The 27,577-nt window shown below is 51.2% G+C and overlaps 1 protein-coding gene across 10 annotated transcripts in view; it reads right to left on the bottom strand.

Moving 5' to 3' along the window:
- The window catches only part of CACNA1E (calcium voltage-gated channel subunit alpha1 E), a 490,987-nt gene that overhangs the window by 73,819 nt on the left and 389,591 nt on the right, over positions 1-27,577 (bottom strand). For 6 of the 10 annotated variants that reach the window (XM_021102616.1, XM_021102615.1, XM_021102620.1 and 3 more), the window contains 13 exons: positions 21,717-21,832; positions 16,578-16,631; positions 15,908-15,997; positions 14,718-14,927; positions 13,840-13,952; positions 12,044-12,156; positions 11,555-11,686; positions 11,066-11,138; positions 10,099-10,216; positions 7,768-7,835; positions 6,157-6,254; positions 1,816-1,872; positions 16-657 (listed from right to left, as the gene is read on the bottom strand). In XM_021102616.1, coding sequence (XP_020958275.1) covers positions 16-657; positions 1,816-1,872; positions 6,157-6,254; positions 7,768-7,835; positions 10,099-10,216; positions 11,066-11,138; positions 11,555-11,686; positions 12,044-12,156; positions 13,840-13,952; positions 14,718-14,927; positions 15,908-15,997; positions 16,578-16,631; positions 21,717-21,832 — 1,884 coding nt within the window. The remainder of the gene's footprint in view (positions 1-15; positions 658-1,815; positions 1,873-6,156; positions 6,255-7,767; positions 7,836-10,098; positions 10,217-11,065; positions 11,139-11,554; positions 11,687-12,043; positions 12,157-13,839; positions 13,953-14,717; positions 14,928-15,907; positions 15,998-16,577; positions 16,632-21,716; positions 21,833-27,577) is intronic. The other 4 variants (XM_021102618.1, XM_021102621.1, XM_021102622.1 and 1 more) reach the window with 2 other exon arrangements.

Genomic DNA, 27,577 nt, shown 5'->3' with positions numbered 1-27,577 from the left:
CTGTGTCTGATTTACCTCCTTAAGTCCTGGGATCGCTCTTCCTCCTGGATTGTGGGCTCCTTGACCCCGTGGCCGCCCCTGGGCTCGCGCTCCCTCTCCCCCTCGCTGGGCACAGCTTCATCCAGACTCCGCTCCTGGCTGACGGACCTGCTCCGGGAGGCAGAGGAGGGCTCCCTGCCCTCCGTCCTGACTCGGCGGTGCCGGCTGCGCCGCTGGCTCTGCCTGTGCCTGGCCCGGTCCTCAAAGGTCACCACGGTCTCCCCGCCCCCTGCCTCCTGCTGGGTCGGGTCACAGTTGCCATGACACGGCCTGGCCAGCCACGGCGGCTCCCGTTTGCCCAGGGACAGGGGGCTCCTCGGGTGGTCCAGGTCCCCTCCGTCCCCCTTGAGGGACCCCCCACGGCTGATGCGCTCTTCCTCGCACTTCTCCAGACCCAGGCCCAGGGCCAGCCCCTCGATGGGCCTGGGCCTCCGGTAGAGGCTGGGGTGGGCGTTGAGCGGGTTGAGGGGGCTCAGGGGGTTGAGGGGGTTGAGGGGGTTCATGGGCGGGGCCTCCTCCTTGTTGAGGGCCTCCTGGCTGGACATCTGCATGTGCCTCCTCAGCTGGCTGGTGCGCTGCTCCCACACCGACATGTGGTGTCGGCGCCTCCGCTCCCTCCTGGCAAAGGGGAGAGGGCGAGTGCCCGATCAGAACACCCAGGGCCAGGGAGGGCGGCCGCAAGGGTGCGGGCCAGCCCTCGGCAGCCGAGGGGAAAGGGGGACACACGGGGGGAGCAAATGGGAGAGCCCAGGACCTGCAGACAGGAAGCACAGAGAGATGCGAGGGGAGAGTGGGCAGTTGGACCAGTGCACCCCCCGTCCGTGGGGTTCCCTGGGGTTTCCCTCTTCTCCCTGCTCTGCAGTAGCTGAGCGGGGAGGGGTGCACCCAGGACTGAGTCCTGGGCCCCAGGGCCTGCAGGGTGGCAGTTCCAAGGCTTGCCCAGTCTTCACCCCCCTGCTCCCCTGTGCTTTCAGGGCATCAACCTGTACCCACTCTGTGCCCACCAACAGCCCTTAACTCAAGGTCAGAGACCTTTCTCTGTCCTCCTCTCCCTCTCCTTCCCCTGGGAAAGCCAGGGCTGAGAAGTACAATGGTCAGTACTACCAAAGGGTGACCAATGGCAGTGGTGAGCAGACTCAGGTCACAAAGAGTCTTGGCACCACCCTCCAAAAAATAAGGGTGCCCTGGGGTCTCTCTTCTAATCGCTCATCAAACCCATGGCACTCAATGTCCGGAGACCACCAGCAGCTCATACTCAAAACCACTGCTGAACAGTGCAGCCTGGGGGCTGAGCATCCACGTGGCAGCAGGAACACGCAAACATGACACAGAGAGGGGCTCACAGGGGTGGGGTAGGGGCGACGCCTATGCCTGCACGCACACGTGCTTGTGGGCACAGGCCTAGAGCCCACGCAGGGGACGCTTACATGTGCCCACACGCATCCTTGCTGGACCCACCCATGCCATCCATTACTGCCCGCGTAAAAGGCAGCCCATGGCCCTGCCGGCCCTCACCGACACATGCGCACTCACAGGCCACACAGGAGAGCCAACTGCGCACGGGGTCACATACCTGGGACACACACTGAGATAGGCACACGGTGAAGGGTGCGGAGGCCAGATCCACAAACCATGTGCACGGAACACACACGCACACGCCACAGCACACACTGATGTGTGCGCCCACTGCCACGCCGCCCGGGGCAAGGACAAAGACACGGTGTCCCCGCACCCACACGTAACCACTCACAAACACGCAAACCGGTACACACATACAGGTGGCTGCTGCGTGGCTCCCACATCGACATGTGGTGTCTTCTCCTTCTGTCTCTTCTGGGGAAGAAAAACGGACAGGTTCAGTTCACCCCAAACTCTAGGACCCGCAAGCCCCATGGACACCAGCCGATCTCCAGGGAGGGGCACGGACTCCCTGAGTGCCTGCTGCCCCCTGCAGACCCCACCTTCTGCTCTCCAAGGGGGGTGACCTTGCTTCCCCGCTGCGTGCAAACACACAGCTCTTCTCTCGTTGTGAAGCAAACATGCAGGGATGCAAAGGGTCTATCATCTCATGGAGGGAACAGCTTCGGATGCTCGGTCATCAGGCACCACTGGCATTCACACTTTCACCTAAATATCCTTCAGAGACCTATTCTGGAAACCTTGCAGACTGGGGTGATGAGCTGTATCCCCCCCTCCCCACCCACCATCATTTCTAAGATCTTCACGAGGCTGTGACGCCCGCTCATCAATCACAGAACATGCAGGGAACAGATGCTCTGCCATGCACACGATCAAGGCCAAGAAGTAGCCCACGACCAGAGGCAGGGCTGCCATCCACGGAGTCGAGGATGTGCGTGGTGCTCCCTGCACGGAGGCAAGGCCCTGGCCCTGGCCCTGGCCCTGGCCAGAGGTCTTGAACATTCAGTCTGTCCAGCTGGGTAAAAGCACAGTATTCACCTTCCTGGACTCGCATGCGGAAAAATCTCTTCTAGAGACACACATGCGCCGTGTCCTTTCAAGACCAAGGAGAGGCGGAGGGGGCACCACCCACAAAGGCAAACAGGAAAAATGAAGCTGTTGGTGCAGGGTTAGCGCTCAGGAGGAGGGCACGTCTGTGACGTCTGTGGATTTAAACCCCCCTGCCCCTGCCCCAGTTCCTGGGCTGATGGACCCACTCGCCCAATGGGCCCCCTGGACTTGGGAGGAGCAAATGCTGCTCCTTCCCTGATGGAACTGACACCACCCCTGGAGAACATGTCTGCAAGCTAGCATTGCTCAACCGCCACGGCCCCAACTGGGGACCAGCCTGATTCACGGTGGGCAGAGGGAGCAGAGGCAGCTGGTCTGAGCTTCACTCAGAATCATCTGGAAGAGGCGCAAGGCACACGAGCACCCACAGAACGGAGGCAGACATCACTGTGGAGAGGCCTGTGAGCTCTCCAAGTGAAGGCACCCCTCCGAATGGGCAGTGCGATGCATGTGGGGCAGCTGTGCCAAGATGCATGGGCCGCAGGGAGAAAGAGAAGCAGCCATCAGACGGGCAGCAGGCACAGCCACTAGGAAAAGCACCTGCCACCGTCCACTTGCAAATTCTCAAATATCCACATACCATCCCTTCAGAAGCACGTGTGTAAGAGTGTGCATACATGGAGGAATCCTCTCTCTCTTATATGCTCACACGCACGCACACATGTGGGCCAGGCAAAAGAGAGAACCAACGTCTGATGTCCCCATAAAGCAGACACACGCTTCAAAAACTCCTCTGACTCCTCCACTCTCACAGGCAAAGATCCAGCCTCACATCCTATCACCATCTTTACCAACCTCATCCCTACAATCAAACAAACATCGTTCTGACTCACACATATGTGACCTCACACACACTCTGCAAGGACCCTGCAGATCAGCAAGGGCAGGTGGTATTCTTCCCATTTCAAAGACGGGGAAACGGAGATTCTAGATCCTAGAGGTTCTCTCTCTAAGGTCACAGAGCAGGTGACTGAGAGAGGGATGGCTAGCACTTGGGCCTTTCGGTTTACAATCACGTTCTTTCCCTCTTTCTCTCTGGATGCCACCTTCTCAGTGAGACCGTAGCCCAGAAATCGGGGGTCTCGCCTGCACACGCTGAGGTTGTTCTGCCAGCAGCACCTGCCTGGCAGCATGGGCACAGCACCCAGAGCCTGGCTCTCTGCTCATCGGGGATGGTGAGAGCTCCCCTCCCACCTCACTGCGCCGGGATCCACACACAGCTCAATCCCTAGGGCCCTGTGCCTACCAGTGTTTCATTCATTCTTTTGTGCTATAAATAGTGGGTTTCTACTCTGGGCCAAGCATCCTTCCCACCTCATATCTCCAAACCCACGCCTCCTCCAGGCTTCCTCATCTCAGTAAATAGAACCACCCACTTCGAAGTGACAGCCAGCCCTACCCACTAGCATGTTTAGATACCTGTGTGCGTGTATTTTTAGCCCAACCTCCTGAGTGCAGGGGAAGCGGGGCAGAAACTACTCAAGGCCCAGAGCAGATTCTAGGGAGGAAGGAGGTGTCTCACCTTTCTCCATCAATTTTGAACATTATTTTTTCTCTTCCCGCACTCACCGAGGAGGGGCCAGAGGCCAGGCTTTCCTTCAGTTTTGAAAGGGAGAGCAAGACGGCCACCGTGCAGGGGAGCGAGGCCCCCCCACCACACACAACTCTGGGATGCCCCTGTGAGGTGAGGCTGAGGACACTGAGCCATGCGCATGAGCTCTGTGCAGAGAAGGGAGCGCCCCTGACCAGCTTCAAGGAACAGATGACAGGGTCTGGGGCCAGGACAGAGTCCGACTGCCAGAGGTCTCAGCCCCTGCCCAGCGATACCCAGGGCCTCCACAGTCCTCTCGCAGACCCAGGGAGTTCACTGGTTCTGGCCTCACTTCTCAGCCTCCCCACCAAGACCCTCCTCCAGTGCCACACAGAGGCCAGCCCCCTGCAAAGCCCAACAGGAGCCACGAGGCCAGGCTGGATCCTCACAGAGTCTACACTGGCTGCTCTACTCTGTCACCTCCCATTGTCCCCTAAGCCACTCCAACTGGATTCTGTCCTCTCCGGGCCACTGAAACGGCTCTTGCGAAGGTCGCTAACAGCTTCCATTGGCCAATCCCACCGTCCCTTTTCTGTCCTTATCCTATGTGATCTTTCAACAGCCCTGAGCTCCGCCGTCCACCCGCTCCTTCTGGAAGCGTGTTCTTTTCCACGTCTTACCACGCTCCCGGTTCTCTTTTCCCACCTCCAGCTTTGCTGACCATGTCCTCGGGGGCTCCTCTGCCAGACCTCACGGCGCAGGAGCGCTCTGGCCTCTGTCCTCAGCCCTCGCTTCTCCACGTATCGCTCCCGGGTTCACCTCATCCGGGCTGATGGCTTAAATGCCACCCAAATGTCAACTCCCCCGACCCCCATCTTGATTTCTAACCCTGACTTCTAAGCATCAGACTCACGTGACCAGCAGCCCATTCAACATCTTCACTTGCATGACTTTTATGCCCCCTTTTTTTTTTTTTTAAGGGCTGCACCCGCGACATATGGAGGTTCCCAGGCTAGGGGTCGAATCAGAGCTGCAGCTGCTGGTCACAGCCACGGCCACGGCAGATCTGAGCAGCATCTGCAACCCACACCACAGCTCACAGCAATGCCAATTCTCAACCCACTGAGCGAGGCCAAATCTGCATGTCTTTATAAGCCCCTCAACTTGAATGTGGACCAAGAGAACCTTGGGATTTCCACGGCTCTCTGGGCATCAGTAAATCCCTCCATATCTACCCAGCTGCTTAGGTCCCAGACTTGAACCCCCAGCAGGCATGTTGATTTCTTCTTGTTTTGCATCCCCACCCCCATGCCAGTGACTCCATCAGCTCATCCTGTTGGTTCTCCCTCCCAAAAACAGGCCGAGTGGGCTGACTTCTCATCTAGGCCGTTGTCACCACAGTCTGAACCCCCATCAATGCTCACCAACTTCACTCTACGAGCCCATCTCCGGCTCCCTGCCCGCAGTCTGGGCCCTACAGTCCACCCTCCCCAGACCAGAGTGACCTTTTAAAAGAGCAAACCGTATCATCGCCACCCTCCCCTGGAGACCGTCCTGTGGATGCAATTAGAATAAAAGCCCATGTCCCTGGCCTGGACTTTCAGGACCTCCTTGGCCTCGTCGCCCCCTCTCCTCCCTTGTTCCTTCACAGCGTCCACAGGGCCTTGCTGGGAACACTCTGCCTTCACTGTATCCCATGACCGTCGGCTACATATTTAGGTCTCTGCGTAAATAGCACCTCTTCAGAGAAGCCCTCCCAGACTGCCTGAAGGTATGCCCCCCCAGTTCTTCTTCCTCTGCCTTAGCACCTTGTTTTATTTATTTTTCAGCCATTATCACCATCTGATATTAGGTCTGAGTGTTTATCAGCTATTTTGCTCACTGAAATAAAGGCTCTGAATAAAGAGACCCTGTCTTGCTCACAGCCGTATGCATAGGGCCTTTCCTGACACAGAGCAGGCACCCCCCCCTCCCCCAAGAGTAAATGAGTTCGGAGGTGAGCAACTGGAGGTGAGCACAGGAGCCTGGGGGTCTTAGGGTGGGGGCAGCCGACTCACTCGATGGAAGGCATGTTGGGTGCAGACATCGGGCTGACCTCCTTGGCCTTCTGCAGGGCGTGCTTCTGGTTGAAAGCCTCCTCTTCTTCCTGCTCATCCTAGAGACAAAGCAGAGAGGGACTGGCCTGGAATCCCTGTGAAGGAGAGCAGCTCCGGGGACCCTCCCCAGAAGGAGGCCTGGCACAGTGAGGAAAGTGGAAAGAAGAAGGGGAAACGAGGCAGGATGAGGTGAGGTTGGCCCAGAGACGTCAGGTGGCCAGGGGCGCAGGCTCCTTGAGACAGCAGCCTCCTCGGCCCCGGCATGGCCAGCCATTCTGGTCTTTCCCCTGCCCTGTAGGCTGCCCCACATTTTCCCAGGAAAGCAGTAGCATTCAACCCAACCCCCAGCCATCAAGGGAGCTGGCCACCGCTGGGGAGGTCCCATGAACACCCCATCACTTCCAGATGCAGTGCCTGGGAGTGACAGAGTGGGGCCCTTCCAGGCAGAGCCCCCTGAAGCAAAGGCCACGCCTCCCATCACGCCCTCCTCCCTGCACGGCGAAGTGACCCCACCTGGTGCTCAGGCAGGGACCTCCTCCCCTCGCCCACAGTCCTGCTTCTAACTGTCCCTCTATGTGATGACACCAAGGCAAGCCAGCTCTGCTAAAATGGCCAGAGCTGCGAAGCCTACGGACATCTCCATACCCGCCCTGGTTTTCACACACAGCACTTGGCTTGATCCTCGAGGTACCAGCAGGAGGGATGCAAGGCAGAGACGGCATTCTTACTTTACAGACGAAGCAAGCAACACTAATGGAGACCAGGGGTCCAGCCCAAGCTAAAAGAGCCAGCGAGTGGCAGATGTGTGACTCACGGCCAGCTTTTCAGATACTAGAGCTGGTACTGTTCCCTACCTCACCATGCAGATAAGAGCCTCAGGCATGCGGGGCAGAACGGGCCACGCATCGCGGAATAAACATGTGGAAAAAGCTCAGAAGCATCGCCAGGATGCTATGAGCTCCTCCCCAAGCCAAATCTGCTCTGTGTGGGGAGAGGTTGTCGCTTATCTCCCTAGGCCATCCCATCGCAATTAGCATCGCCTCCACCTCTACAGAAAGGACTCAGAGACAAGAGGGAACGGCTCTTTGAGAAATGTAGGGTCTGCCTCCACTGAAACTTCTGCCAAAATGATCATGGTCACTGGAATACCGCGGCAGCCACCGTCTAGGAACTGCGACCTTCCTGGCCCCTCTCACGCTGAAACCCAGGAGGGTAGAGGCTCATGATGAAGGCCACACAGCCACAGGAGGAGAGGGGGGACTTAAATCCAGGACTATGGTGTGTTCTTTATTTTCCAGGTCATAATCCTACAAAGGACCCCTCTGAGAATTGGCAGTGACCAAGTGATTATCTTCTATATCCCATAAGAGACCGAGGCTGCTGGTCCCAGGCTCAGCAAACGCAATGAATGTGAACCAGGCTTCCTTTATGGACGGGGCGCTCTCCCAACTGTCCACAAGCTCTGAGAAGGGGCCTTCCCAGCAGGTCTGAGGCCAGCAATGCAGACTTTCGGAGTCTGCGTGCCCCCAGTGGCACTAGAGGACCATCGGATCCCTGGAGAACAAGGCTTACCTTCGTCAGCTCCTGGGCATTGGCCAGATTGTCCACGGCGATGGCCAAGAACACATTCAGCAGCGTGTCTGGCATGATGAGTTAAGGATGGGCAAGTAAGAAAAATGAAAGGCTCCGGCAAGGCGGAGAGAGCATCTCCAGCCTTTCCTGTCTGGGCCACTAGCAGGAACAGGAGCTGCCCGCAAAGAGGCATTTGACTCTCTTTGAAAGAGGATATGTCTTCTTCCCTCCTTCCAGATATCATTTCTTTGTACGGAACAAAGAAATATCTAAATAAAACTGCCCAGGGGGGAGTTCCCGTCGGGGCTCAGTGGCTAAAGATCCCAACTAGTGTCTATGTGGACCTGGGTTTGATCCCTGGCCTCGCTCAGTGGGTTAAGGATCCGGCATTGTTGTGAGCAGTGGCGTAGGTCGCAGATGCTGCTGGGATCCCATGTTGCTACAGCTGTGCTGTAGGCCGGTGGCTTCAGTTCTGATTGGACCCCTAGCTTGGGAACCTCCATATGCCATGGGTGCAGCCCTAAAAGACAAAAGACAAAAGATAAAAAAAAAAAAAACTTCCCAGGGAGTTAAGATGGAGTGAGGAAGCCTTGATAGGGCTCTGGCCTCTTATCACAGCAATGTTGGGTTAAGAATCACTGAACAAGACGGGTAGGGAGAATGAAGCAGGAGCTCGCCTCCCCTTTTCTGGAAGCCCATCTGGACCAATCATGCTATTCCGTCCTTAAAGATGGACAAAAAATGAGATTCCAAGGCCTCATCACCAACTAGCTCTCAGTCATGGACTTCAATCTTCTGGTCCTGGGAGGCGTCCGTATTTCGTTTAACAGACTGTCTCAGGGCACACAAGACCATTATGGAAGCCAGTCCTACTCCATGCCCTAACCTCTGAGGCCCCAGATTCCAATTACCCTTGAGGCCTATGGGTGGTGGAACTCAGAACTGGCCCTAGCACAAAAGTCCAGGTCTGGCTGCTCTCAGAGGAACCAGAAAGTCAAAGTGACGTGTGACAAATGGGCCTTCCATTTCCATGACTCACTGCCTTTTTAGGGGTTTCTCGTGTTCAGTTTATAGTCTGCCCTGGCTCCTAGAAGTCTGCAGGACAGCAAATTGAAAGGAACATCTCGTCTCTGTGAGATTACGGAAAATGCAAAATACAGCTGCATCACAGGTTGTCCTTTTTCGCTCCACCAATCCTGACTCAAGGCGAGTCCCGCTCCCCCAAAACATCTAATGATCATGCAGAAGTTTGCAGTTGATAAGGTTTATTCAAGTAAATTATCTCATTTACTATTTACAACTAACAAGGAAATCGATCCTGCTTCTTCCTTTCAGATGAGCATCTGAGAACCTCAGAGAGAGATCTAGTGACTGTCCCAAGGCCAAACAGCTTTTAAGCAGAGTTGCTGGGATGAAAACCTAAATCTTCCTGGTCTAGATCCCATGACCAGCCCTGGGTTTCAGAAGGAAATACACTTGGTTTCCAGGCTCCCTTTACAATTTAGTAATTGTTGGACTTTGATCAAGTGATTTCTTCTAAGTCCTTTACGGTAAAGATTAGATGAAATGGCACCTATAAAGCATTTAGTGTAAGGTCTCATGAATGGCACGAATACAAGAAATGTTAGCTATGCTCAGTAGTATTAGCATGAATCATAATACTAATACCTTGAGATCTCATTATGTGGAAGACTCTGTTCTCTCTTAGTGAGTGATTAATTCATTAGGTTACTAGTGAGTTAGTTACTGGTTACCATTTTTTAAATTTTTTATAGTTGATAGTTGATTTACAGTGTCATATTAGTTTCAGGTGTATCACACAGTGATTCAGTTATACACATATAAACGCTCTCTCTCTCTCTCTCTCTCTCTATATATATATATATATATATACACACTTTTTCAGATTCTTTCCCTTATAGGTTATTATAAAATAATTGAATATACATGCGCCCCAATGTTCACCACCACGCTATTTACAACAGTTGCTATTTCAGCCTATAGTGATTTCCGTCCTCTCTTCTTTTTCCAGCTTATAGTCTCTCCAACCACTTCCTGTAACAGACTCACATGGTTTTGTTGGTGATGATAATCTGATAATTTGGATATTATGATACCTGATAGCTTGGATGATACTCTCTTTTGTTCATACTCATCTTCTTTATCCAACTAGCACACGAGTTCCTTAAGGTCAGGGTCCTTGCATCTCTTGGTACACCGAGATGTCTCCCCGATGCGCCCCCAGCTCTATTATCATCACCGCCCCCCGCTCCTCCTCTCCGCACGTGCTGGTCCAGGTTGGCAGCAAGGGAAGCACTTTAAAAAGGATACAGTTTCCAAACAAGGTGAGCACAATGAAATAGATGGCTGACCACATGCCCGAGCTGACCCCGCCCTGGGAGCGGATCCCGTTGTACATCACCTCGTTCCAGTCCTCGCCCGTCAGGATCTACACACAGCAAACGACAGGCAAGTTAGAGACCCGGGTAGGCTGAGCAAAGGGGATCGAGGTAAAGGGGAAAATTCTGGGCCTGGGGCTTTTCCCGCTACCCCCTCGCTTGACCGTCCTGCCAGGGAGGAAAAAACTCACACCCACCAAGAACCCTCAACATCCTTCTGATACAGAAGAGAATTTTAGGCACTGAAAATGGAAGGAGAATATCAAAAGGAAAGACTCTAGTCCTCAAAAGGCAGAGCTCCCCTGCCACCCCAAACCCCAGCTTTGCCAGGCCTGTGGCCATCACCCAGATCAGGTGGCCCAGGCACTGCTTGCCTGTCCACCTGTCCCCAGGAGCTGCCAAGATACAGTTGCTGAGCCCACAGCACCACTGGAAAGAGCCTCACGGACTCCAGTTCTGGTTCAGCCTCAGATTCTGCCTAAATAGTATTTTCCTTTAGCTCTCAGACATTATTGATTTTGATATCTCCCCATGATTTAAAAAAAAAATTGGGGGGGGTCATAGAAAAGATACTTCATCCAACGGATAAGTGAGTGAGATGTTTCCAATTCCATAAAACCAGAAATGCGATGATACTGAATGTCTCTGGCTTCATTAACATCTCTTGCAAATGAACCAGTGTAGGGAGCAGGCCAGCGAGGGCTTCGCAATAGAGCTCTTTTAACCTTGGTAAGAAGAGAGCAGTAGAAATCCAGGCACTACTGTTACTACGGTGAGGATTACTCAGTAAGTTGCCTGAGAGGAGCCTGGAGAGAAGAGGTAGGGTTCTCATCACCCATCCTCGTCTTGCGGTGTGTGCAGCGAGGGATCCTCCAGAACATGCTTTAGGGACCTCATACCTGGAAGACAGTCATGATGGCTGCAGGGAAGGTGTCGAAGTTGGCTGAAGGAGTCCCGTCATTAAAGTTGAACCTGAAAAGGAAATTTAGAGAATGAGATGAAAATCTTTGTCATGAAATTGCTCCCTTTCTTCACATTCCCTTCTTCCCAACTCTCTCCCCCCGATTCCCGTAACTGGGAGGATGGTATCAGCGATCACTGCTGAGGGACAGTGTGCTTGAAGGGCACGGGCGATGGGATGGGGTCTGGGCTGATCCTGAGTTACAAGGCCCCATGATGTACCTTCCTGTACATTCCACAGGGAGGGGTCCCCACAAGAACCCCGTACAGTGGGAAAGGATTAAAAATAGAAACACTCATGGTTGGTTTTGGGCCATGGACGCAAATAACAAGATGGTAACATGGTGATCAAATGAGTGACCCTGGAGCTCACAGGCGAAACACTAGGTTTTTAGGCTCCTTGGGATGGAAAGCACATTGACGCCTACCTGCCTCCAAAGAGCTGCATTCCTAGGAGAGCAAAGACCACGATGAAGAGGAAGAGGAGGAAGAGCAAACTGATGATAGACTTCATGGAACTCATCAAGGAGACCACCAAATTCCGTAGGGATGCCCAATACCTACAAAAACCAAGACGGCATTACCACAGTGAGCACTTGAGTCCTGAGTTATCCCCAAGCCCAGCTGGGCATCCGCCTGGTGGCCTATGAGATAAGCTGCCTTTGTACACTTGTAGGAAGGAGACGTGGCAGCAGTAATGTGGCTCCCCTTGGGAATACGGCACAGGATCTGGCATCATGGGCGTTTTCCTGCTTTGATCTTTGGAAGAGGAGGAAGAGCAAAAGAATAGAGGGAGTGGGGCGTGGGGTAGGGAAGGGGATTGAGAAGGGGAAGTGAGGATGGAAGGCAATAGAGTAAGAGAGGAAAGCTTCCACTCCCAAAGGTGGTTGGGGAGAGTCCAGATTCTGATCACTTACTTGGTTATTTTAAAGATTCTTAGAAGTCGGAGAGCTCGCAAGACACTGATTCCAAAAGACGTGCCAGGTCTGAAGATTGCCCAGACCACTTCAAAGATGCTCCCCACTGTGACCTAAAGAGTCAAACCCAGCCACAGGGAGAAGAGGAGGAGGAGGAAGAAGGGGAGGGGGAGGAGGGGGGAGGGGGAAGGAGGAGGAGAGGGAGGGGAGGGAGGAGCAAGTGACGTTCAGCCATCCACAATTCTCAGTGGGCTATTTTGAAATTAAAACTCTTCCCTCCCCGCACAGCCCACCTCCAATAGGACCACCTATTTATGAAGGCTGCCAAGAAAAATGGGACTACACCACCTCTCTGCCCACTGCTCTCCACTCCCCGTGCTGAATTTCCTCCTTTGCACTGCAGATCGCTTTACTGCCTGCCGCCCTGTCCTTCCTGAAAACTACAACAGCTACTCACCACATCTGCACAGATCCGACAGCCATCCTGTTCTTATAACACTTTGAACAGAAACAGACCAAAGAGCCGCCCTCCACTAAGAAAACAAATTTAAATTAATTCGGGTTGCCTTCCAACATGAAAAGCTCAGGGAGGGCCCACATTTTCTCATCGTCCTAGAATGTAGTGCTAATAAGAATGTTTCGGTCACCTGCACATGAAACACCGTTCTGTCGCTCAGGCCCCACACACCCTGAGATGACAGTACTGTCTGGTGGCATAGAACCTGCTTGCTATGGGAAGCAGCGATGTCAAATCAACCGTTCAATTTGCTTTTTCCTTTAATTGCATGTTTACTGAAAGTCTACTCTAGTTCTCCACATTGCGCTAGGAGAAAGAACAAAAATGAATCCTCACAGTGACGCTGGAATGTGCATAGATAAGGAAACGAAGGTAAAAATGGCCTCTCACTTGCTGTTATGCCTGAAAATTGCCTGTACCCAGAAGCATATGTTCCAAGTTAAAATGTAGATTGGCACGTGCTCAAAATCGTTAGCACCTAACGGAAGAGTTGGCAGAAAAAGAAGTGGGTTTGGCAGAAAGAGAGGTGGTTCAGGAACCCAAAGTTTTGCACCCTAGTTCTGCTGCTAACTGGCTGTGGGAACTTGTCCACGAAGCCCCCTCTGTACTCCTGTGTAAACACGCAGCCCAACTCCTGATACCTAACAGAGTGAGCAGGACTCTTGAAAGCAAGAGGACAAAGACATACGTGAAAGCACCCTGCAGGCTGCGAGGAACACACACACTTATATATGTCAATATTACTCAGAAAGTGAACACGATACCGGAGCTGATGTGGGGCCTGCGAATATAAAAGGGTGAGTGGGAACACTTAAGGGTCTATCTGGATAATTTCTCCAATTTTAAATGGAAGTAAAAAAGTAAGTACAGAAGCTCTTCATGGTTTTATTGATCCACCTTCTGGAATCAAGTCTTTGGCCTTCTCCTTCAGGCTCCCCCCCAAGATAGTAAGTGGTTGAAAACGCTGCCTATGGGTGGCGTTCTACAGCTGTACGTTGTGATCTACACACACTGAGGGGTATGTACGCTATGCTATGCGTGTCTACACTTCAGTGCAAACATTAAAAATAAGAGCATTTAAAGAGCCCAAACAAACTCTAGGACAGCAAGGCTGCTCTCATTCCTGCCCTCCCTTTCGCTAATCCTACTGGCTCCCCTTTTATAAATTCTGATTTCAGGGCTTCAGGCTGAGCTGGGAGCAAGCTGCTTATCTCAAACCCCAGCACATCAACATTAGGCAGGGGCGGGGCTGGGGCGCGCTGGGCATCTGAGCACTTACCCCAAAATCAAAGCAGTTGAATGAAGAATGGAAGTAAAGGCGAGGCCCCATGCCGTACATCTTCAGAGACATCTCCAGGAGGAAGAGTCCCAGAAACAAAAACTCTGCATAGTCTGAAAGCATTCAAGGCAGAAGCACTGGTTCCATGGAGGGCACGGGCTCTTGCCCTCCCTGGGCCCACCGCCACCGCCCCCCCGCCCCGACCCACAGAGGAACCCTCAATAGCAACAGGACCCCCACAGGACTTTTGGTGACCACGTCAGGTCAGTGCCAGGCAAAACCTAATGACGTCTGGACGTGCTCAGAGCCAGAATGAGTCTCAGGCCCACTCCACAGGTCAGCTTGGCTCTTGTTTGACGGGGGGCTTTGTTACTGCCCTTTAAATGGCAGGTGGCTCTCAGGAGAGAGGGAAAGGGCTTCAGCACGGTTTGGATGAAGAAGCTGCATTTCCTCTACACACGCACAGCCCGACAGCATCAGGAACCTCACTTCCTCCCACTGGCAGCCTTACCCACAGCTGGCCTACAGGTTTCCTTTCGGGTCCATTGAAGGCATCCACTTCCCTAAGCATTTTCTCCCGAGACTTTGGTGACCAAGACTCCCTACATCCCTGAGCTACCTTAAGTCACTTAAGTGAAAGCCTTAGACTCCCCAAATAAAGCATAACACTATCTTGTGGACTCATCAGCAAAGATTTATCTGATTTGATCATGAATGACAGGTGGGAATTGTCATGTGATAATCCTGACCACCCCCCCCCCGCCCCGCTGATGACAACTCTGGCCTCCCTCACAACGTGGCCGAGAGGGCTTGCCCTGTTGACATTCACACTGCCGTCCAGGCGCTGCCAGGAGAGCCAGCAGTCACTGTTCACTTACAGAGGAGGTGGGTGAGCCACTGGGGCTGGTTGTGATGGACGATGGCCACACAGGCGGTGTTGAGAGCCACGAGGCTCAGCACGATCCAGTAAAACACCTGGGATTTCACCATGTGGCGGATAGAGATGCGCAGAAGCCTCTCCTTGTGCCGGAAATAGGAGGCCCCATCCACCTTCGCGCTTTTGATGCTGGCTCGGGCGAGAGGTGTGCCTACAGAGGCAGGAGGAAGGAAGAAGAAGGAGGCTTCAAAATAGATGATGCTCCATGGCAAGGGGGCATCCGGAGGGCAAGAGGGGCAGCTTCGGTCCCAGGGCCGGGGCACTGCCATGCTGCAGGCCTGGGGAGTCTCCAGCTTATGGGCTAAGAGTTTCCACAGCACAGCAGAGATCCCTGCTTTTCCCCTGGGCACTCTCAGTCCCAGGAGATAGAAAGCTTCCCTGGGCAGGACACCAGGCATCCAGCCTGTCTCCTGAATCCTAAGGGGATCGTGTTTATGTTCGAAACAGACTGGGCTTCTCCCTGGCCTTTCTTTTGACATATGCTTCAGGCACTGGAATCATCCTGCTGCATTTGCCATTTCTCTACCACTGGCAGCCTAAGCGGCAATGGGCTCTGAACTCCTCTTCAGTTTTTTAAAGATGGAGCAGACCCTTCCCTGTTTCTGGGGAGGAAAAATCTGCCATCAGCCAGCCATCTCTCAGAGAACCTAGGATTGAACACCAGTCACGCTAAAGGGCTGTCAGGAGGAATTTGTTTAAACATCACATGGAAACAGGGGCTGCAAGTAGGCAGGTGCTACTCTGATTAAGCACATGATTGCAGTTCTCAAACAGGCATCCTCTGGATCCCTGAGCAACATCCCAAAGTGGGTTCTCATGATCACACCCAGCAAAGAGGGGATTATAGACGCATACGGGATGCACCTGCCACACTTGAATCTGGGTTGCCTTCTTGGCCCCAAACCCCATGTTTCACATACAGACCATCTCCTGGTCCTTTTTTGTTTGTTTTTTTTTTGCCTGTCAGTCACTGTCCGCTAGGTTAGATCCGGATGCCTTTTCCCAATTACATCCCAAAGTTCTGGATTTTTCAGGTTCCCTTCCTCCTTGTGGTGCTTCTGCCAGGATCAGATGTTCCCTTTCGATGGGAGACTCAGAGCCAGGAAAGCAGCTCTGCCGGCCTCCACTCACCCACAGATGAGATATCAACACAGTGCTCATCACTGGAGTCTCTCGTCATGGCCTCCGTCCGGCTCCTTTTGATGGTGGCCCTTCGAAGCACTGCACCAGGGAGGGGGGAGGCCGGACAGAGGACACAAGAACAACCGGATCATTCTGGGCAAGAGGCCCCGGTGAAGACCCGAGCCAGAGTTACATAAGTCGCAAATGTCTACAGCAATGTGGCTCCCGGGACACCCGAGGGCTCCTGAATCCTTCTAGAGCTTATCTAAGCGCGGCAGATAAACAGGCACCCCGGATCTATTTGTTCAGGCTCTGCATAAACAATGTCACTTCTTGGCAATGAACGTGGTCCCAAGATGATCCCCGCCCATTGTCAAAGCAGATCCCTTTCTATGCCACTGGTGGTATGATGGCCTTGTCATGGCACATTATCAATCACACGCCCTGGAACAAAACAACTCTCGGATTTCATTTTCATCACTTTCAGGAGCATTTAAATCCATGACTCAATTCCCTTCATCTTAAAGCATGAGGGGTTTTATGACCGAGAGACTTGCATTTCAAATCCCAGCACGGCCGGCCCTCTTTTATTCCTTTCTCCTCTTTTGATCAAGAGAGATTGCCACCGCAGAAGAGGGGGCAAATGCGACAGCAGTAAGGCCTTGGAGCACATCCTTACCTTCTAAGGCTGATGTTCCTGCATTTTTATTTTCTTCAGCAAGCATGACTTCCTCTATATGGAAAACAAATGGTTTAGTAAATTATCAGTACATGCCAAATTATTTTGCAAAATGAAAATCCCTCGGGAACAGCGCTGGCTCCAGGGCAACGGGGGCGGGGGAGGAGGTGGAGGGTTGAGAGGGTGCTGCGCTGTGTGCCTGCAAGGAGCTCATAGCTGGTCACAGGCACCAGCATCAGAAAGACATCTTGGAAGGAGCTCCTGAGACACATCAGAACAGGAAGTTCTTTAGTGAGGGGGGCAGTGCGAGGCGAGGGGGGCTGACTGGTAAAATTCTGCGTCTGATGCACTGCTTAGGAGAATACGCCTGAGAGGGAGAGCCGATCTTTTTAACTAAAATCCCCTGAATTGGAGTTTCCGTCGTGGCTCAGCCATTAATGAATGCGACTAGGAACCATGAGGTTGCGGGTTCGATTCCTGGCCCCACTCAGTGGGCTAAGGATCTGGCGTTGCTCTGGCTGTGGTGTAGGCCGGCAGCTGTAGCTCCGATTCGACCCCTAGCCTGGGAACCTCCATATGCCACAGGTGCAGCCCTAGGAAATAGACAAATAGACAAAAAATAAAAATAAAATAAAATCCCTTGAATTGATAGAATGAAATTTTTCCACTTCTGTTTTTTCTTTTATCCAGGTTCCTTAACCCATTTCGAGCAACGGGAACTTCCTTGGTTGACTCTCGTCTGCAGCCCTAAGGTCATAACATCTACTCCCTCATCCAGGAGAGGAGACCATGTTTTGAGTCCTAGCTTCTTCATGGAAGAGGCAGAAGAAGCTGCGAAGGGTCCCCTCAAAGAGAAGAGCAGGGGTGGTGGGCGCTTCCTCTTCCCTGACCACTTCCATCCTGCCTTGGTGAGCAGAGCTTGAGCTGAAGAGGCTTGGGCCCACTGTGAATTTGTCCCTGTGATATAATACAACATAAATATTTGGGTTCTGTCCACCTGCCTGGCACAGAGCTTCTAAAACCTCTGGAATTTACTTTTGTAGGCTAATGAGATGATTCACCGTGGGAGAGGCCTAGAGCTGGTCACCCAAAACCCCAACCACAGGATTAGAAGGTTATCTTTCAGTCTCTCCCGGAAGGGGAGAGGGGCTTGAGACTATTCAGTCACCAGTGGTCAATGATTTAATCAATCATGTCTACATAGGAGTTCCTGTTGTGGCTCAGAGGTAACAAACCCAACTAGTATCCATGAGGACGTGGGCTGCATCCCTGGCTTCGCTCAGTGGGTTAAGGATCCAGTGTTGCCATGAGCTACAGTGCAGGTTGCAGGTGTGGCTTGGATCTGGTTTTGCTGTGGCCGGGGCATAGGCTGGCAGCTACAGCTCCGATTCAACTCCTAGCCTGGGAACTTCCACATGGCTCCGGTGCAGCCCTAGAAAGAAAAAAAAAAAAAGCATGTTTACATAATGGAGGAACCTCTATACAAACCCCACATGACGGGGTCAGGTTGCTTATGGGTGGGTGAGCACATCAGAGTGCTTGGGAGGGTGATGTGCCTGGAGAGGGCATGCAGGCTTTGTCGCTGCCTCAACTCCCACGCCCCACCCCATCCCCATAAGTTATGTATCCTGTCCATTCTGCTGTGACTGACTTGTACCCTCCATAATCAACTGGTGATAGTTTTTCCTGAGTTCTAAGTCATTCTAATGAATGACCAAACCTGCAACTTCCTGAATTTGTAGCCAGTCAGGAAGAAGTACAGGTCGCCTGGGGAATCCAGGCTGATGTGCAATGGAGGCAGATGTCTGAGGTTGGGCCTTTAACCTGCGGGGTCTGCTCTAACTTTGGGTGGCGTTTAGTGTAACCCCACTGGTGTCCAGCAACCAGCATATTTGGTGGTTGGTGTTTGGGAAACAACCATCCGTCGTTTGGACCCCCCCTCTTGGCCTTCCCAGGAGTAATCTGCAAGCCACAGATGGGTCACCATTGGCTGGATGGACACTGTTTTCTGCTAAGAGTTGTTAGAATGTGCCTCCCTGACATCCCTCCAAACTTACCAATAAAACAGTGCTTCCATCCCACACCTGGTGGGATTCTAAGCCCCCTGACTGGGAATGGTGTGTATGAGTTTTGATCCCAATCGCTTCCTCAGCCATGGCGGAGGGAGCTGGGGGCCCCAGGCATCGTGCCCTCAGACCCCCAGCTTCTGGGCTACAGCAGGTCCTATGAAGCAATGGTTTAACTTAAGCACTTGTAACACATAAAAGGACAGGCATAAGAGGGTAAAGTTATTACCATAATTCCACCTGCATATAAAACTGAGTATATAATGTATTTTGCAGGGAGGGGAACATTTTTGAGCCTCGGAAGGTACCAGGCAGGATGGCCATTATATCGAGTCATAACGTTTGGCTGGTTCCTTCTTAAAGTACCGCCCTCTGGCAAAACTAAGTTAACAGGTTACGAGTTATTGGTGGGGTGCTCCTTTATATGCACATAGAGGGTTTTAAAGTCACTGACAGCACTTGCTGTTTGGAGGGCATCCTTTTAAAATGAGGTACTCAGTGCAACATGAATGACCTCAGCCAGGGAGTCCTCTAGACTCTGTGCAGTGTCTGGGCTTGGCAGTGGGTGGATCTGAGGACCCCCAAGGCTGACGGGGGGTGTGTGGTGCAGCTGAGCATCTCTGGGAAGCGCTTGAGGGCTCTGGATGTGCGGAACCCGCGCCCCTCCCAATGCTTTTTGCCAAGTTCGCTTTCGAACTTAAGACTGTCTTTCCAGGGAAATGTAACCCATATGTCTCTGATTCACTCATGCTCCATTTGTAAAGGGAAGGGCCAGGAAGCACAATTTGACGTCGCAATGCGTCTTTTTTCCTAGAAGGAGAAGAGAGCTGGCTTTGCCAACTGGAAGAAAGTGGAGCCTTGGAATTCCGCATGTATCTGAAAGGCACAGCCGTAAAGCAGCATCCTGCGTGTCAGACCCTCAGAGGGGGCATGGTAAGGCTGGGAGACTTCTCTTTAGGTTCTGCTGCCAGCCGGCTCGCCATGGGGGTCTGTCACATGGCTCCGCTGCCCAGAAAGCCAAGGGCAGTCGGGGACCTGCAAGCTGCCTGCCTGGCCTGGAAGCAAATCTGCTGAGTTACTGGTCTGGGAAGATGGAGGGGAAGCTCACAGTCACCTGCACACCAGAGCCTCGGAAGGGACAGGGCAACACGGAAGCACAAGTCACCACGCTCTTGGCTCCTGCTTCCGGAAGCAGCAAGGAGAGGCAGATGGTCCCAAATGAGGTGGGGTTTTATCTGGCTTTGACCTGGCACTTCTCATCACACACGCTCTCTCACCCTAGTAAATCATCCAAAGTGACTCTAGCACCAAGGTCAGAATAAGAGTCACAGAGTCATTCCAAAGCTTAGAGAAGAGTAAGGTGCAGGCAACTAAGTATCGAATCATATTCCAAATTTTTCCTGAGAGACCTCTTTGGTGCTCTGTTTCCTTCCAGGAACAAGAAAAAGATGCTGACTATCAAATGTATTTTTTTTTTTTACTATTAGAAATGTTTACTCCTTGCTCAGGAAGGAAATAAAGATATATGATACCCACGCAATGCAATCTTTAAAATAATAAGAAAATCAAATGCATCCTTTATACTGACATCTACAGGGTGACTGACACCCCCCATCAGCAGTGGAGCTACAGTCAAACTTGAATCTGGCAGCTCTGTGGGTTAACGAAATTGTGATAGATCTGGACCTATCCTCAGGGCTGGGCAAGAATTGTGCCCAAGGCAGAGCCACAGAATGAGGAGGTGATGACAACTCAAAGACAGGGAAAACCAGTTTTTAGCTTCATCCAATAGCTGGCTTATCACAATAGTCTCACAGTCGGTCTCCCTGTTTCTGGCTTTGTCTTCCTACTGCCTGTTCTCAATGCAGCAACCAAGTGCTCCTTCAAAATTTCAAAATCTTTTTTTTTTTTTTTTTGGTCTCTGTCTTTTTAGGGCCGCAACCTGTGGCATAAGGAGTGCCCAGGCTAGGCGTCAAATGGGAACTGTAGCTGCTGGCCTATGCTGCAACCACAGCAATTCCAGATCCGAGCCATGTATGCGACCTACACCACAACTCACAGCAGCGCCAGATCCTTAACCCACTGAGCAAGGCCAGGGATCAAACCTGTGTCTTCATGGATACTAGTCAGGTTTGTTAACCCCTGAGCCACATCAGGACCTCCCAAAAATCTTAAACAGCACATCCCTCTGCTGCTCAAGACGCTCCAGTGGTTCTTACTTAAGCACAGGAAAGCCCCAAACTTTTTACAATGGCCCATAAAGGTCATACAGGATCTGCTCTGGCCTCCTGCCACCCTTCCCTGCTGGTCTGGGAGCACTGGGATATCCTTTGCTCAGCTCTCCCCACCCCCAAAATCCTTCAAGTTTCCGCCTACCGGATCTTCTATTTAAAACTGCAACTTACAGAGTTCCTGTTGTGGCTCAGTGGTTAATGAATCCGACTAGGAACCATGAGGTTTCGGAACCTCCATATGCCATGGGAGTGGCCCAAGAAAATGGCAAAAAGACAAAAATAAAAAATAAAATAAAATAAAATAAAAAATAAAACTGCAACTTACCCTAGAGCCCTAATCCTACCTGGATCTGTTTTCATTGTACTTAGCACCTTATCAAAAGTTCCTTAGTATTTTGTTCATCACTGTCTTCTCCAACGACAGGGTGATGAGCTCCATGGGAGCAGAGCTTCAGCTCACTGCTGTCTCCCAAGTGCCTAGAGCAGGACTTGGCATCAAGTAACTGCTCAGTAAATATTGGCGGGATGAACGGACTCTTAGCAGAAGTAGGGCAGCAGGGATGCAAAACCCCATCAGCTCGAGCCCTGGGTTATGGTACTTCCTACTCTGTTCCCCTTGCTAACACGCCTGCCTCATTCATGGACGGTGTCTGGCAGAAGGACAGGGACAGACTCCAGAGGGAACCCATGGGGCCAGCAGGGCACCCGAAAGTCATCAAGGCCTTCTCTCTGCTCTGGTCCAGGCCGCCCCTTTGAATGGAGTATGGCCGTGAGAAGCAGGGTGGGTCCCTAACGTCGCGGGAGCCCATCACCAACCTCCTCCAGGCCCCAGGCCTTACCTGCTTTGTCTATCCAGGCACGGTATCCATTCAGCTCCCGCTCGATCTGCTGCTGGCGCCGCAGTTTCATGAAAGCTCTCCGGTTCTCCACTCTCTCTCTCTCTTTGGCGAATTCCCTGTGGACAAGGTGGATGAGATTCACTGGGTGTGGGCAGTGCCATGACTCAAAGAAAGGGTGAGGATGGAGTTCTCACTGTAGCTCAGCGGGGTAAGGACCGGACGTTGTCTTTGTAAGGATGCAGGTTTGATCCCTGGCCTCATTAGTGGGCTAAGGATCCAGCATCGCTGCAAGGCTGCAGCATAGGTCCCAGATGTGGCTAGGATCCTGCATTGCTGTGGCTGTGGCATAGGCTGGCAGCTGCAGATCCAAATTGATCCCGCTGGCCTGGGAATGTCCATATGCTGCAGATGCAGCCTTGAAAAGAAAAAAAAAGAAAGAAAGGGTGAGACAAGTAGAAAAGAGAGTGTTTGAGTAGCACTATGTACACCCCATTTTCTCTGTCCCAGGCTGCAAGCATGATCTCCTGAAAAGGATGCACAGAAACGCACCGAATTCAGCCTCACGGAGGAAGCCTTCCCAGATCAGTTTCATCCCAGTCAGCACTACCCTTCTCTGCTTGCTCTATTTTGAAAGCTACTTACTTAGTAATGTGATCAGCTAGGTTCCAAAATGCTACGCTGTATCTCTCCAGCTACAAAAGGACTCTCTCTACTCTGTCTGAAGGGCTCAGCTACCCTTTATGCTTTTTACTAACAACAGTAACTACTGTATATTGACCAATGAAGCCCTGTATGAAGTTTTTCATCCCCATTAACTCACTGCAGCCTCACAGTCGCCTAATGAAGTAAGCACTGTTAAAATTCCTATTTAGGAGTTCCTGTTGTGGTGCAGTGGAAACGAATCTGACGAGGAATCATGAGGTTGCAGGTTCCTTCCCTCGCCTTGCTCAGTGGGTTAAGGATGCGGCGTTGCCATGAGCTGTTGTGTAGGTCGCAGACGTGACTTGGATCTGACATTGCTGTGGCTGTGGTGTAGGCCAGCGGCTACAGCTCCAATTAGACCCCTAGCCTAGGAACCTCCATATGCCATGGGTGTGGCCCTAAAACGACAAAAGGCAAAAAAAAAAAAAAAAAAAAAAAAAAAACAGATGGGGAGACCAAAGCTTAAAGGAGGGGGGTCACTTGCTGGGATCTTCCTCCAGTGGCTGTGCCCTGTGGTGCTCAGTACAGGTTGCCCCTGAAGACTATGACACTAAAACCTGGAAGGGCTGAAGTGCTTCTTGCAGATGGCTGGTTGAGGTTAAGTAAGAGAGGAAGGGACACAGGAGAACGTACGTGGCTCCAGCAGAAAGATGATGGGAAGATGGAGGGGATGGAGGGGATAATGAGACAGAAAAGGCCAGAGGGAGGTTTATGGAGAAGACAGAGCTCACTAACAGGCACAGAGGACCTGAGCCACTCTGTGATACAAGACCATTAAAAAACAAACAAACAAACAAATGACAATAACAACAACAACTCAAGCCCAGTGGGAAAAAAAAAGGGAGAAGAGGAATGAGGGTTCCCTAGCAGAGAGGAAGATGATGAAATTCAACTAGTAATAAGCAAAGGGGGATGCAGAAAGCTTTGCTAAAAGGCCCTTCCCCATGCCCCCTCTGTGCCCATGCCCTTCTCATCACCAAACACACTTCCAGCTAGAATAGCCCTTGCTAATGCTGTGCCTCCCAGCTTCAGCTCATGCACTACTGCCCTGGAAGCTGTTCCACTTATTTAAGGTGCTCCCCATCAATAAAGAGCAGCAGCCTGAAGTTAAGACAGCCCAGCACCCACCATAGGTTCTGCAAGCTACTCCCTCATGTCTAGGGAGGAGGAAATGAGCCACAGACTGAGGGACATGTCAGGTGCCTGTGCAGGGGAAGGAGAGGTGCCAGTCTACCACGGCTCAGAGGGATGCCAGCTCCTGCCGCATCTGGCCCCTCCTCCCAAGGGAGAGATGGATTACATGGGCACAGACACCTTACAGGGGTCAAAACTGGGCTAAGAGCTCGGGGCCAAGGCACACGGGAAGGAGAAAGTCTCCTGGGCTTGGTTTCAGGTTCAGTGGGTTCTACTAATGATATTGCAGGAGCAGGAGGAGGGAGAGAGTTAAAAGGAAGAGCTGACCAGGAGCAATGAGAGTCAAGGTAACAGAATTTAAGCCTGGGACCCCTTCTGTTTTCTTTTTCGTTTTCTTTTTTTAACCTGCTCTTCTGGATTTCAGCAATTAGAAAGTAACAAGGAGCTACTTGGTTCATAGTGTTACCATCTACCAAAGTTCTTCCCTCTGGTTCTTCGTCTTCTTTCTGTCCCTCCTGTCTGATTAGCGCCATTGGTTCCATCTTCAAAATGGCGCTTGGATCCAGCCTCCCTCTTTACTCCCACTGCCTTGGTCCAGGACTTCATCCTTCTCACCTGGACTACTGCAATAGCATCTACCTGGTCTCTCAACCCCTGTCCTCCTCCCTTCATTCATCCATTTCACAGCTCTTAGAATTACCTTTCTAAAATATAACATTGGATATTATCACTTCCAAACCTAAAACAATAACCATAGCAAGTGACATTTGTGGAGTATTTTCTAAGTTCCAAGCACCTTCATCAATTTTGTGCCTTTAATCTTTACAGCCAAGATGAGAGAAGGTAGCACAGGTCTTTTCAGATTCAATTTAAAAGTTAAACAACTTGTCCAAGTTTAAGTAAGAGATGGAGCCAGGTTTGGAACTCAGGCCTGTCTATGCTAAGAGCCCAGGTTCCTCACATATCCGCCCAGCCCAGAGGTGTATTTATAGGCTGCTTCCTTTATCTTTTTTTATGTATGTGTCTTCATTTTCTCAACTACGCTCTGAGGAATCCAGGAGGGTTTAGAAGGAGGCAACATTTTGAGCAAGACCTTGGAAAAGGAGAATATAAGCAAGCTCTGAGGAGAGAAACTCAGTACTCCTTCAGCATTTGCAGTTTTACCAACATCTTCATTTTCCAGCTCAGAAAACTGAATCTAAGGGAAGCTACGGAGCCCTTTTGAGAAGCCAAGTGTCTTAGGACAGAGAGCCTCTATGAGGGACCATGACCCTCAGATCTTTTCAATTCCATGTTCTCTCTTCTCTACTTTCTCCTCCTCTACAGCCTCCTCTCTCGGCTGCTAACCATTTAAAGGGGCCTTCAGGGTCCTGCACAACTGGATCCAAACCTTTCCTTCAAACCTCACCTCCCATCTATCCAATGACCCACTACCTAACAGCAGCCCCCCACAGCCATGCTCCAACCACAGCACACTGCCCATGATTCCTGAGAAAGCAGCGAGGGACCTCAAGGTTTAATTCACACTGCTGATAACCCCTTCTGACCTGCCAGAGTCCATTAAAATCCTTCTTCAAGGCCAGGTTCAAATGTCACCTCTACTGTTTAGCTTTCCCTCCCCGCCTCCTTGCCCCCCATCTCCTGGCCTCCACTCTACATTTCCTCCATCTCTTTGCAGCTCATGTTACAGCCAGATCTCTACTGTGGTGAACTGTACATATGACTGTCTCACTCCTTCTATGTGAGCTTTTTTGTGAAAACATTCTTACTTACTCAACTTTGCATCCTCCAGGATTAGAGTAAGCCTGACATATAGGACATATTCAATAGACTTTTTTAAATTAGAAATATCCAGGCTGACTTGGTATACTGATAGCTCTGCCCTGATTCTCAAAGGCTTAAATGAAGAGGTGCAGCATCTCGGCACTGATCCAAAGGGAGCCAGGTGATCCAGCGAGAACGCAGAAGTTGCCAGGTAATTCCTGACCACTGCCACCACGACTTCTCTTTCTGTGGCTCCCCTAAAATCTCTGTAGAATTAGTCTATGAAGTACGTAGTGTGTCACCTCTATCTGACCCCCAGAATGACTACACAGCTTGACTTCCGGTAGGATAGGCCAAGACACCCCAGTCGAAGCTTCCTTTGTATCTGCAAGTTTCCTGGCTCCAGTCTCACCAGCTGGCTTCCCTGCTCTCCTCTGCCACTGCAGGCCCCCGTTTCCTCCCACCTTCCCACCTGGCATTTTACAGGCCCAGAGCCCAACAAATCTGGCTTGGTCTTTTTAAGAAGTCTCTTGGCTAAAAGAAATAAAGAACAGAGTTGGCACCAGTGGGGATACTTCCCAAGCAGCTCCTGCACATCAGTGAGGGAAGAAGGGCTGTGTGGGGGGTCCTGCTGTATTATCTTCATCAAGCGGCTTGTTGTGTCTTGTTTTGTTTTTCCATTGGGAGGCTAGGGCGGAAAGTCTGGCACCAGCGTCCTTCACAACATTTCTTACCCCCTCCCTTGCTGTCACAGTGTTTGTGCCCATGGCTTCTCTCCCTAATTAGTCTAAGGGTTCCATGAGGCCAAGCAGAGCCTGCATCATCAAATACTGAAGTAACAAGAACCTCTGAAGTTTAATTTGTAGCCTAGAATTATAGCAGATTTCATAGGTTATAACAATAAAATATTAAGAACAGCTAACATTCATAAACCACATTTATAACATTTTTATTTTCTAAATCCATTTTGTGTCAATTATTTCATTCAGATTTGCAAAAAACTCCAAGAGATTCAGAAAGGTTACTTGGCCTAGACAACCAAATTAACAAGAGGCAGAGCCCAATGCAAACAGTGTCTTCTGATTCAGCTTAAGTGCTGTTTCTACAATGCCTTAGCTGTCTTTCATGCTATCTAGCAATTAACATTTAAAATCTGCAAAAGGGATTTATGTTTCAGTCAAAGGTTGAAGAAAATAAGGATCTAAATACAGAGTTTTTTGGTTTTTTTTTTCTAAAAGAACTAACTTTTTAATTGAGAGAGCAGCAAAAACATCCATTGCTCTGTGTTGGGTTAAAAAGGATCTAGTATGTATTTTTTTCCTTTTTTAGTTATTTTTTATTTTTTTACAACCCCTGTAACAAGGGCTGACTTGCAATAAATCGCAGCAAGGAAGCTCCTCTGTGACCCAGAAGCAGGATGTCTACAAATGGTTCAGCACCAGGTTCCCCACAAAGGTCCAGGGCATGATGGCCAAGGGGGCAGCCTGGCTTTCAGTCCATATGCCCTATTTCCCAGGATGAAGGGCTCTCGGCACCAGACTGGACCCCAGTCCCGAGGCACAGCGGCCTTCTATGGGGGACAGTGGGGACAGGCGCGGCGGGGGAAGGGGATGCTATCTGAGGCCAACCGAGGCTCCTGTGGTACTGCCCTACTGTTCCGCCTGGGTGGGATTCTGACTTAGAGACATTCAGTCATAATCCCACAGATGGTAGCTTTGCCCCACGGGCTCCTCAGCCAAGCACAGGCACCAAGTGAGGACCTAGTATAAAATTTGTAGCATTAGTCAAGCTAGGGATGTGCTGTTTGATTTTGTGTCCTCATCAGAGTCACCATTTATTTATATGCACATGGCACTCTGGCGAACACAGGGACAAACAGGATCCGGCTCCATTACCTGCCAAAAAGAAACGACTATTCCAACCTTAGATTCAACATGCCCACCAGTCTCGTGAGTATGTGGGTGGCCAGACCTAGGAAAGGCAAGTGTGTTCCTCCCACTGGTCCGTCTCTTCCCTGAGACCTTGGATACTGGCTCCTCTTCACAGAGGATTATCCTGGGGTTATTCAGATGATGATGCTTTTGCAGAGAGAAAGCATCTAGCCATAACCTCACTTGTCATTCAGATGAACACTGCCAAACTTGCTGAAAGGTGGCTCAAAGAGTGGCCCTATGACTATCTCGGTGTATCCAATTTCCTGTCTGTCTCAGTTTCTTCTTCAGACAATGTTGACATTAGAAGGACACCCTCCCACCCCTGCA

Source organism: Sus scrofa, chromosome 9, assembly GCF_000003025.6.
Source record: "Sus scrofa isolate TJ Tabasco breed Duroc chromosome 9, Sscrofa11.1, whole genome shotgun sequence".
Lineage (NCBI taxonomy): Eukaryota > Metazoa > Chordata > Mammalia > Artiodactyla > Suidae > Sus > Sus scrofa.
Note: the sequence above shows the minus strand (reverse complement) of the source record. Positions and strands in the feature narration are given on the sequence as shown.